Source organism: Malania oleifera, chromosome 3 (genome assembly GCF_029873635.1).
Source record: "Malania oleifera isolate guangnan ecotype guangnan chromosome 3, ASM2987363v1, whole genome shotgun sequence".
Lineage (NCBI taxonomy): Eukaryota > Viridiplantae > Streptophyta > Magnoliopsida > Santalales > Ximeniaceae > Malania > Malania oleifera.
Genome location: NC_080419.1, coordinates 11,357,327 through 11,369,663, shown reverse-complemented (window position 1 = coordinate 11,369,663; position 12,337 = coordinate 11,357,327). Strand labels below are relative to the sequence as shown.

Sequence of the window (12,337 nt, the reverse complement as noted above, 5' to 3'; positions counted from 1 at the left end):
AGAGTGTAAAGTGAGAGGTTGTGGCTAATTCTCGGGGAACCAGATATTATTCACAAGAAAAGTAATTGGTTTGGGTGCCTCAAAAATGCCAATGTTGGTAGTAGTTTTGTTAAAAGAGGATGAGGTTTCTTTGCCTATCTAATACTTTTTCTAGAAATGCTGGACGAAAATGTAATAATCATATTGAGGAAAGTCGGGGAGCAGTGGTTTGATGTAAGGATCAAAACAAAAATCATTCAGGGAAAAGAAAAAAAATTCAAAGGCTGTGATGTGAATTTATGTTGCTGGGTAGTGGATATTGGGTGTGTTTTAATGTGATATAATGCAGGGAATCATAAAATTAAAGGACAAGAGGGTAGGATGTCACCTCGCGTTGGGGGGTTCATCTCAAAATGGCAAGAAGTTCAATGGTTTGTATATAGCATAAGATATGAAATGGATTATTGGACCTCAACATTGCTAAAAGGAATCCTATTTTCATGGTTGTTAAACGAAGCACAACAGTGTTTTGTGAATGAGAAGGGTTGATCAAAGCTGGACAGGGGTGCTATTAATAATGTTTTTTCTACAAATATGGTGAAGCTAGGGCATTTGTTTGAAAAAATGAAATACGTTTGCAGGGAGTCAGAATTCTCCTATCATTTTTCAGTAGTTGTTTGTGGGGCGAGGTATGGGAAGGTATGTGCTAGGCACCTTTTAAGGTTTACAGAAGCACGGTTGACGGGTTCGCATGGTAGGGATTTTTTGGAAGTTGGTTGAATCTTCTGTAAGCAGATCACATTGTGGCATGGGAATTGTGAAGTGTTTGTATGAAAAAATTGGAGGTAAATTGAAAAGTAAGGTGACAGAGCAAAGTACTAGGTATGGTTTGAATAAAGAATAGCGTTTGTTGTGGTCCTGTTGGTGGGGGGGGGGTTTGTCAGAGTAGTGGGGGACAGGAATTAGAAAAGTTTGGGGTGAGATTTTTACTAACGACAAGGTCCTCAGAATCATTTTGAAGAAGTCCTTGGTTGGGTCTGAAGAACAACTGACATTCGAGGGTTTGGTTATAGAATTGAGTGGCTAGTATTTGGGTGCAGCAGGGCACGCTCATTAAATGTGTCTGATTGGATGTTATCAGAAGTACACAAGTTTTTTCATGCTGGTGAGTTATGTGCAAAAAATGACGTAACGGGTCACATGGTGGTAATGTCGATTTGCTGTCCTGGGGGGGCTGCGGTGGTGGAAAATATGCAATGGTTCCATGAATAGGGCCTGGATAAGGCATACATTTGAGACAATATGTGGAGGTAAAATGAGTTGCATGGTGCACAGGGTCAAATCTAACGTGGATGGTATCCAGTTTTGTATGTTCTAGGAGTCTATAGTCGGTTGCGGGTAGGAAGGCGGACGGTGAGTTGGAGGAGTTTTTGTGTGCCGCTTTTCTATCTTCTATGGGGTCTATAATAGTGAATCACGGTGGACCGGGGCGGGGGTGAGGGTTTTGGTCTTCTTCCTATATTACCAGTGTTGGGAAGATTTAGTTAAGAATGAAGTGTGATGGAATTGTAAGAGAATTCCTCAGAGGTGAGTATGGTGTGCCGAGGGGGGGTCGATTTTTGTTCCTTTTCATAGTGGCTGTATTTCCGTAAAGGTAAACGGTGTCGTGGCGGGGCTCGGTCTTAATATAAATTTCAGGCCGATAAACCTTTGTAAGTCATCTATAATTTTATTACACAAATCCTGTTAAAGTTGTGAGAATAGCTTTCGTTGGGTGATAGGGTTTGATTAATTTCGTTGTAGGGAACAAGGTTAAAGCTAAGCTAATGTTTGTGAAATGGGAAAGAGTATGTATATCGGTGCAACTAAAGTAACGGCTTGGTGACAACAAAGGATGACAAAAGTTTAAGAATAGGATAACGGCGGGTGGAGAGGTATGGTACTATAATGGTGGGCAAAATGCTTTATAGGACAAGAAAAAAGGTCATATGACAATGGAGGGGTCAGTGTGGTGATCAATCTTGAAATAATCACATAGAACGCGTCTTGGGGGTTTCCAGATTCATGTTTGTAAGTTGATTCAGAATTGTGTATTTGGCGCGGCTCCTTAAGTTTCTCTGATCTGAAGACATACACTTATCAGAGGGTTTCTTCACTTCAAAAAGGGGCGTGATGCAGGAGTGTGGACTACCAATTGTCCGCCGTATATTTTCATCATCTATGAAGAGAAGTATACTGTTGCTTGATGAAATTGGAAAGAAAAAAGCTTGTGTTGTGATAGCGTATATTTAAACCGTTTGCAGACATCCGTGTGGTGCCCTTCTGTAATCGTGATGTGGACTGTGATGTAGACAGAAACAGGATGTGTTGTTATAATTTTGCTAAATGGTTAGAAAAATAGATATGTTAAAACAGAATAAAGTGGAGTGTGATTAAGGAGATAAGGAAAACTGGGACTAGGCCAAAGGGTGAATAAGATAATGCAGGCGAACGTTTTTTTCTGGTCTGCGAAAGAAAAAGTTGTGGGTGTGCAAAGGAATGGAGAAATTCCTCAGACACTGGGTTTGTTGGTAATGTACGTGTGAAATCCTTTTACTGTATTTGTTTGGTGTGCCGTGCTGAGGGGTTGATTGTAAGTGGTATATAGGGCTGTTATTTGTGAGCAGAAGAAACTTTATTCAAACAAATAAGTAAAATAGGAAATTAGGGGGCTGGAACAGTAGGATTGTGTTGTCTCTCAAGTAGGTTAAGTCGTGCTGTGTTTGGGTTGGAAAATGTGAGACAAATATATGGCTTGTCGACAATTTGGTCTTTGCTCTGTTAAACTGTGTCTGAAGGGAAACAATAAGGTAACAAAACTAGGCACAAGGCATGGGGTAACAATAAAAAGAGAAGAAAAAGACATACGGATGGTATGGGGTGTTTGCAATTTTTGCATTATTGAATTCCTGGGTAAATTGTTAATGGTGATGGAAAACATAAAAATCTCAAATTTAATGGGTGGTGGGTGAAGAAATACAATTACATGAAAAATATAGCTCCTGTGAGGAGGAGGGCCTTGGCATTAAAAAAGGAACACATATATTCGGAATATAATCACACGGATTCTGTAAATGTGTGCGGTGGGAACAGGAAGGAAAAAGGTTGTGAGTGTGAATTTAGCCATTATTTTTAAAACTCAAAACTCTTTGCTTGGCTCGATATTGTTTTTACTGCTGAGATGGTAAGTTAAAGTGGAAAGGTAATCATATTGCTCTTTGCAATCCTGCATGGGGAGCGGGAAATTCTGACAATGGAGTCACGGTGGAATATGGTGGAAAAGATAAGAGGAAACAGATTCTATGAAAGTGGTAGTGGCACATAAGATTTCTTACAAAGTCAGGTCTAAGTGGAAGGGTAGAGAAGGAGATGTAAAATTGTAGTATGATAAATTTCTAGATTCAGGACCTTTGTTTGCAGAGTGTCCAGATGGTGCGCATTCACATATCAGATTGAATAATTTGGTTATCAATAATGAGTGGGATGTGAAATATTTTCAGAGGATTCTGAGGTATAATAAAGCAGAAGAAGTGATGGAAAAGGTGGGATATCTTAGAAACTCTTCGGACCTACTGCTATAGCTCCCGAAAAAGGATGGTAGCTTTAATACAAAGTCTGCATAGGATGTTATCAGAGTTAGAGCTCCAAAGTTTTATTGGGCAAAGTGGGTTTGGAATAAATGGTTACCAAATAAAATTGCTATCAGCATGTGGAAGGCCGCTTTTGAGTGCTTAAGTGTTGATGAAAAGGTGAGAAGGGTGAGGGTTTCGCTGGCTTCGGCATGTAACTGTTGTGAGATAAGGCAGCCAGAAGATATGGAGCATGTGTTAAATAAGAGAGACCTTGCTACTGAGGTTTGGAGGAAGGTTTCGGTGGAGGTAGGTGTCCCTTTCCTTAGACAACAAAGTTGGAAAGAAAGAGTCCAAATGTGATTTAATAGGGCTTCCATATTTTCTCAAATGGGATCATTAATGGGTTATGGGGAGGAATAGTTTGTTTACAAATATTAGTAAACTCCCTAGAGTTATCAATGAGTTGTATAAACTAGAGAAGATGGGTACGGCTTATATGAGGTATGTTTAGCTAATTTCCTGTTGGTTTTTGGTTTGTACTTTATGTTATTTACCTTTTGTTTGTTTTGTTGCTTGAGATTTGTTTTGTAGGTCCTTGTTTTGTTTTGTTTTTCTTGGACTTGTAATCCTGTTTTGGCTGGTTATTGGTGTTGTTTGTTTGGGAGACCTTTATTGCTTTGTCTTTTGTTCCTCCCATTGACTGTCTTGTAACCACGGTATTCCTCCGTCAAAAGTGAGGGTTTATCAATAAATAAATAAAGGTGCCGCCCTTCTTAAATATATATATATATATATATATATATATATATATATCAATGTTTCACATATTAGTATTTCTCAGAAAATACTCATTAATATTTTTCACTTTTCATCACCTCTTGTATTTCAAAAACCAAAACACCACAATTCAATATAAATCATGTCACACAACTTTATCTAATATTCATATCATAATAATTTCAGGCAAAATATCATATTCTCATTTTCACATATTAACTAAATTAGTAGTTTTCAAAATAACTGTAATAATTTATTCTCCTTACCTGGTTTCCAGAAACTATGCCAGCAGGGACCCCAAAATTATACCCGTGGCGCTCACCCGAACCCTGTATTCCAAAAAACCTACTTACTCAGTTCAACCCCAAAATGCCCAATATTTTAACATTTCCAAATCTACATTAATTAAATAAAAATTAATTTCTAAATAGCCCCCTTATCCTAATTTTGGGGTTATGCCTACGATGACCCCACGAGAAATCTACTCCGCTAGACTTATAGAGAATCATCTCTAGATTCTCGTGGTGGTGTCTGATCGTCAATCTAACTTAAGATTTAAAAAAATTGAGGTAAGAAGGAGAATTTATCTTACCCTCAGGGGATATGCCTACGTCGCTCCCACGATAAATCCGCTCCGATAGAAATGTCAGTGGCGGAGAATAGAGTTCAGTGGTATTTTCTAATTTTTGATCGGCCAAATATTCGTCAAGAAAATGAGGAGAGAGAGAGAGAGTGGGGAGCGTGAGGAGAGAGAAGGTGTGAGAGAGAGCACAGAGAAGCTCTCTACTTCTCAGAAGGAAAAAGGAAAAAAAAAATCTTCCTAAAGGATATGTTAATCCTTCAGGTGAATGGATATATTATATATATATATATATATATATATATATAATATTATAATAATCTATTATATTATATCATTATATTAGTATATTATATTATATTATTTAATTAATAATAATTAATTAATTAACCCACCCCCCCTTTTTTTTTACACTTCCATTCATATTATTATTCTGGGGTGTTGCATGTTCCATAAAGATATATTTCTCTAACTCACCATGAAGGAAAGCTGTCTTTACATCCATCTGTTCCAGATCTAAATCATGCATGATAACCAATGCTAATAAGGATCTAATAGAAGCATGCTTAATAACAGGAGAAAAGATTTCATTATAATCTATATCTTCTTCTTGTTTGTATCCTTTTGCTACTATCCTGACCTTATATTTTATCCCTTCTGATTCTGAAGTAGGTTCTTTCTTTTTGAAAACCCACTTACAACCAATCAGCTCCTGTCCTTGGGCTTTTGAACCAACACCCAAGTGTCATTCTTATGAAGAGACTTCATCTCCTCAACCATTGCTCCAAGCCAACTATCTCGTTTAGAACTCTGAACTGCTTCTTGAAAATCAAAAGGATCTCCACTACTAGTAATCAGAGCAAATGCAACTAAGTCTTCAGACCCATACCTAACTAAAGGCTTAACATTCCTCCTTTCTTTGCCAGTGGCTAGCCCTGTAGGCTCATGTCTATCACCTGTCTGAGGAATTTCTCGTGGAACTATAGCCTGTCTCACTGTATCCTGTGCAATAGAATCAACATCAGTAGTCTGAGTATTACCCATACCTGAATTTTGAATACTATCTAGCTCGACCTGAATAGGTACTCCCGCTGAATCAGACTCCACCTTCTTATCAGCATTCTCCTTTAACATGGCTTCCTCATTGAAGACCACATCCCTGCTAATGACCACCTTTCGTGCTATAGGGTCCCACAACCGGTATTCCTTCACTTCTTCTTGGAAACCAAGAAATATGCATGGTTTGGACTTAGAGTCCAACTTTGATATGTCATGTTTCTACTAGCTTACATATCCATACCTCCTCAGGAACCTTTGCGTTAATAGCTGCAGAAGGAGACCTGTTTACCAGGTAGCATGCCATACTCACTGCTTCTACCCATAATGACTTAGGTAGATTAGCCTGAATCCTCATACACCTTGCCCTCTCTAGTAATGTTATGTTCATCCTTTCAGCCACCCTATTCTGTTGTGGCCCATGTGGAACTGTATAGTGCCTAGTGATCCCCTCTTCCTTACAGAAGTCAATGAACTAGCTGTTTTTGTACTCTAGACCATTGCCAAATCTCAGAAACTTCATTTGTTTCCCTATTTGCTTCTCAACTTGAGCTTTCCATTCCCTGAACTTATTGAATACCTCACTCCTGTGCTTCAGAAAATACACCTAGACTTTCCTGGAAAAGTCATCAATAAACGAGACAAAATAGATAGCACCACTGTGAGACTATACCTGTACTGGACCCCATACATTTGAATGAATGTACTCCAGCACCTCCTTGCTCCTATGTTTTCTTGTTCTGAGACTCACCCTACATTTTTTACCAAACAAACAGTATTTACAGAACTTAAACTTACAACAAGAATTACCTCCCAATAAGTTCCGCCTGTGCAGCTCCTGCAAACCATGCTCACTCATGTGACCTAACCTCATATGCCATAAAGTAGTATCATCTGTATCTGTATCTGAAGAGGTACTAGCTGCAGCTCCACCTATCATTGTGCTACCCACCAGAGTGTACAAATTGTTCCTCAAATGACCCTTCATTACTACTAGTGAACCTCTAACGACTTTTAGCACACCATCCCTAGCTGAAAAAGAGAAACCATTACTGTCCAAAAAGCCCAAGGAAATAAGATTCTTTTTTAAATCTGGAACATGCCTTACATCCCTGATCGTTCTAACCACACCATCAAACATCCTGATTCTGACCGTTCCAATACCAAGAATACCACAGAAAGCATCATTACCCATCAACACTGTCCCTTTAGAGATTGGTTCATAGGAGTCAAACCAATCCCTATATGGACACATATGATAAAAGCACGTCGAACCCAAAGTCCAGGTGTAAAAATTCGAACCGTGATAAATGGGTTTGAATAAATAAGAGAGGGGCAAATTGGGGATTTAGCAGGATTCGTCGACGAAGTCTATGTAAGTCTCGTCGTCGAAGTTCAGAGGCTCATCGATGAGGAGAAGCCGAAAGATTTTAGGAAACCATGGATTTCAGGCTCGTCGACGAGGCCACCGCTTCATCGACGAAGGCAATGGCAGACTCGTCGACAAGTACGCCATTTCGTCAACGAGGACACCCGAGTCAAAGGGCTATAAATAGGAATCTCTTTACTTCCAAGCTAAGAAAACTCAAATATCTTCTCTCTCTCTCTCTCTAGAACTCTCTCTACTCTCTACTCTTTATCTCTCTAGATTTCTTCGCCGTTCGTCTATAGAATTGTGAATCTAAAGTTACCACGAGGATCATGGAAGGATTCTCTACAAGTTCTACGGATCGGAATCCCGTTTCGGAGATTTTTGGGTTTTGGCGTAAAATCGAGGTATGGCTCGATTTTCAGTTCTGATCCTGTAGTTTAGTAGAGAACACTATTGTGAGTATATTCTATACTGTTGATTGTAGGTTTTGGAACTCCATTTGCTGTTTAGGGGCCTTAGAGTTCAGGATTTGCTATTCGGGGAAAAGGTAAGGGGAATTGTGTTTATATTAGTTATTTTTGAAATTGAACTTGGTAGAACATTGGTTAACGGTCCTGTGTGTATTTTGGTTACTCATTTAGGGGGATCTAACGGGAAAAATTGTGGGTTTTTCATGATTACAGTTTTGGGAAAAGGGGGCAACGGGCTGCATCCCTAGTTTTGTTGAAAACCAAGCGTATATGTTGATTTATACTGTGTTATAGGGATGGTCATGCCTTGACTTGTTTAAACTGAATTTTTTGGAAAACCATGATTTTAGATTACCAAATGGGTGTAGTTTGTTTGGTTATATAAGCATGCATATGTGTGTGATTGGTTGAAATGCTTGTAGGAACGCGGTTTCGAAATTGTTCCAGGTAGTGAGAGTGTCCGGCTCTATATCCGAGGGCATATGAAATCGCTAGCCATAGATTGGCAGAGGTCCGGCTCTATATCCGAGGGCATGAGCCTATTCCGAAAAATCAGGCCGAAGGGTGTGGATCCACTAATTAGCGCCGGTACGATGCCATGGGAGTCAGGGACTAGCCATGTGCTGGTGGCGCCATGTTCGCGGGTTGGCTACAGGCCAACATCGTATGTCGCGGGCCGGCTTCGGGTCGATGGGTGTGATGACACCGGGATTTCTGATCATGTGTGTGTTTGTACGTGTATGCACTGTTTTGAAATTAGTACTGGAACTGCATTTAACTACGTGTATGTTGCATCATGATAACACCCAAATGCCACACACCAATATAACATGTGTTCTTCCTTACTGAGAGGTGTCTCACCCCTACTGTACATACATTTTTACAGGTCCTTCGAGTAATCGGAACTAGCGTCCTGGTGTGGGGAGCATAGTGGCCGGTGTACTGCGGTTAGCGCTTGGGTAAGTGCTAGGACTGTATTTTGGTGGGTTGCCATTTTGAGATGTATTTGGGTACCCATTTGTACATTTGTGATAGAGCTTTGTTTCTGCTCTTGTATAGACTCTGGTATGGTACCGCATATATATATAGAATGACCTTTTCCACTGCGTATATTTTGTTATGATTGGATGTGTATAGGGTGCCTAGGAACCCCGTGAGGTCGGACCCTCATCCCTTGTCCTATATCTTTGGATGTTTTGTATGATACAGGGACTGGTTGGTTTACATTTTCACCCCTGGGTCCTATTTCCGGGTTTGGGGCGTGACACCAGGTATCGACTAAGTAACTAGAACCTGTAGTAACAGCCAAAAGATCCCCATCAAAAACTGATAAACTGCTGTCCACTACAGTAGCCTGCTCAGTCTTCTTCCTGTTTTTTTCCTCCTTAGACAATCCTTCTTCATATGCCCTTCTTTCCCACAATAAAAACAATCACTCCTCAAGTTCCTACTCTTACCCCTAGATTTGGATTGAGATTTCCATCGATTCCAATTACCTCTGCTAGAACTCTTGCCCCGCTGTTGGCTAGACTCACCCTTAGCCACCAACCCTTCTCTATGTCTTGGATGATCTGGCTTGTAAAAATTCTCACTCTCCAGAATGGCAGTAGTCACCTCATCAACTATAAGAGTCTCCTTACCTAGCAGTAGTGTGGTTTTCAAAGTATCAAGTGAACTAGGAAGCAAATACAACAGAATCAGTGTTTTATCTTCTTCCTCAATTTTTACCTCAATACTCAACAACTGCGTAATTATCTTATTGAAATAATTGAGGTGGTCTCTGACTTCTGTGTCCTCAGTCATCCTCAACTGATACAATTGTTTCTTCAAATACAGTTTATTAACAAGGGACTTGGACAAATAAATATTCTCCAATTTTTTTCCAAAGTTCAGCTGGTGATGTTTCATTCGACACACTGTATTTAATTTATGGAGCTAAACTTAAGTGAATGGTACTTACCACTTTCATTTTCAGCTCCTCCCACTGATCATCTGAAATGGTCTCTGACTTTTTTTTTTTCCCTATACAGTGCCTTAATTAGTCCCTATTGGACCAACACATCCTTCACAGTGCTTTGCCACAAACTGAAATTATTTTTCCTATTAAAAGGCTCCACCTCAAACTTGGCCGTCGAAGTACTCGCCATTAAAAAAAAAAAAAATTTCTCTGCTCTGACATCAGCAGTGACGTCAACACCTGTTAAGATTATGTCAACAACAACGCCTGCATCAACTTCTACGTCAGCGTGACCCAATTCTGAATCCGTGTTTGTCACTCAATTATGGCACTATTCATCATGTTCTTCATCTGCGAAAAAAAAAATTTTTCTTCCAAATTTTTTTTTCACACCTTCAATTGAAAAAATGATCCTCCTTCAATTGAATAATTTTGAAATAATTTTTTCAGCAACTGATCTGAATCTTTGCGTACCTCAATCTGATCTAAACGAACCACCCTGATCTTGAGCACTCCCGCGAAAAAATTTTAAATCCAAAAAATTTCTTTCGATTTGATCTGATTTATCAGATCTGCACCCAATCGAAATCGTGCTCTGATACCACTTGTTGACGCACAACAATTTTAATCTTCCGATCAACAAAATAAATTACAAAAAGAACATTTACAGAAAAATGGAGACAAAAGATTTTACGAGGTTCGGCAAGGTTGCCTATGTCCACAGAGCGTGCACCTAAAGAAAAATCCACTATGAAACGATGGTAGTACAAGATCTAATCAGTCTCTCCCCAATCCCAGATCCCCTGTACACCCCTTCACTTTCAACCTGTTGAAGAAAAGTTCTTCCTAGAGAGAACCCTTCTTTATCTCTCCTTGCACAAAATGACAACCAATCTCTATATTTTCTCATGACTTACAAACATATATATGATACCACACAATCATTGGATTTAGAGATGATCCAATAGTTATGATAAAAGTCATAATAAATAAATAAAAATAAACATATTTTTAACATGTGCAAACTCTTTGTTCTGATTTTTAATAATTATAATTTGTGACTGCCAAAAAGCTACAAATTCATTTTAAGGCGTTGTGAAAATTTGGCAACTTGGGGGCTATTGTAGAATTTACAAAGAGTATGGGGGTGCAGCCACAATTTCCGGCATTCAACTTTCCCGAGTCTCTCTCTTGGGATCCCACCATTTCGCGCCACTCTGTCCATCCCCTTTGCCGTCACAATCACCTCTGTTCTCCTGCCACCCCTCACATGCCGCTTTGACTCTCTCTTCTTCCTCTCTGGGAATCCCCTGTTCCTCTTTCTCCAACACGGAGGGACGGATTTCTCAAGAAGAGAGAATTAGAGAAGAGCAATTAGATCGATCGACCTATACGTGAATATCAGAGTTTATTTTGAAGCTCATATGTTCATGGATTCCGTCTCCTTTGGTAATAATTATGGAAACAATAAGGTGGTCGCAGTTCAATCCAACATTGCTCTGCCACCAGAGGCTCTGTCTCATCTCCGGGAAGGGATATCGGTGCTTCTCTCCCGGTGGAACGGCCTACAGATGGCCGTCCAGAACCAGTGGGGCGGCCGAGACTCCCTTCAGAAATCCCACCAGCTCGCCGCCGACATCCTCTCTTGGCTCTATCCGCCCACAGGTCAATTTCCTTCCTACCTCCCATCTTCTTCTAAGCCCTAGTGCCTTTCTCCGATCTCTCATCAATTGAAAATGTTCATTTCCATTACGTACAGAGAAAGGCATTTTCTATGCAAATTCTGGGCTGAGTTTATATCTCATGATCTGCTAATGTTCTTTTACAGCTACAGCCCCACTTGATGTTGAAGATTTAGAGAACTTGCTCCATGAAAGCATGCTACTTTCTTTCAATACAGAGGTTGAGGACGGCAGCATCGAAGAGGCATGAATATATTCCCATGCTTTTAAATGAAGTTCTGCTTGTGTTCTACCACTAGCAAAAAAGTTCCTTTGATTTGTGTGAGGGGTTAAGATACTCATGAGTTTAATTTTCGGTGATTTCAAACAGGTAGCAGAGGAATTGATGATTATGCATGAAGAGTGGCTGCAGCAAGGCAATTGATCATCTGTGGATGAAGAACGTCAACTGAGGGAATCCAATCTTGAGGAGGGAGGCATGCATGCTTGCAACAATTTGCTGAATTTTGAAGCAAGTTAAGATCCAAGACCTACTGGTTTGTACTATTGGGTGAACATTCAGAGGGACAGAGATAATATAAAATGGTTAATTTGAAGCAAAGGATGAATGGAAGTTGCTGCTGCGGGAAACACGCAAACCAGACGGAAGCAATACTTTGGTTGAAAATTGCTAGAAACCTGTCTTTGTCCTGTTAATTAATTCCATCGTCTTTGTTTTATTTTGTTTTGTTTTATGTTCCTCTTTCTTCTTTTTTTTGGGTTCATTGAGTGTAGGGAAAGAAAAATTCATTAATACGAATTGAATTGAATCCACTTAAATCGAACCATAATCAATCCACATATTACATCAGTC

The 12,337-nt window shown here is 39.7% G+C and overlaps 1 protein-coding gene across 1 annotated transcript; it reads left to right on the top strand.

Annotated features, from left to right (window-relative positions):
- Positions 1 to 11,232: 11,232 nt before the first annotated feature.
- On the top strand, positions 11,233 to 12,004 carry LOC131151163 (uncharacterized). The gene is given in 3 exon segments (XM_058102413.1): positions 11,233 to 11,467; positions 11,637 to 11,728; positions 11,855 to 12,004. Coding segments are annotated over 3 exon segments (477 nt in total).
- The last annotated feature ends 333 nt before the right edge of the window (positions 12,005 to 12,337 follow it).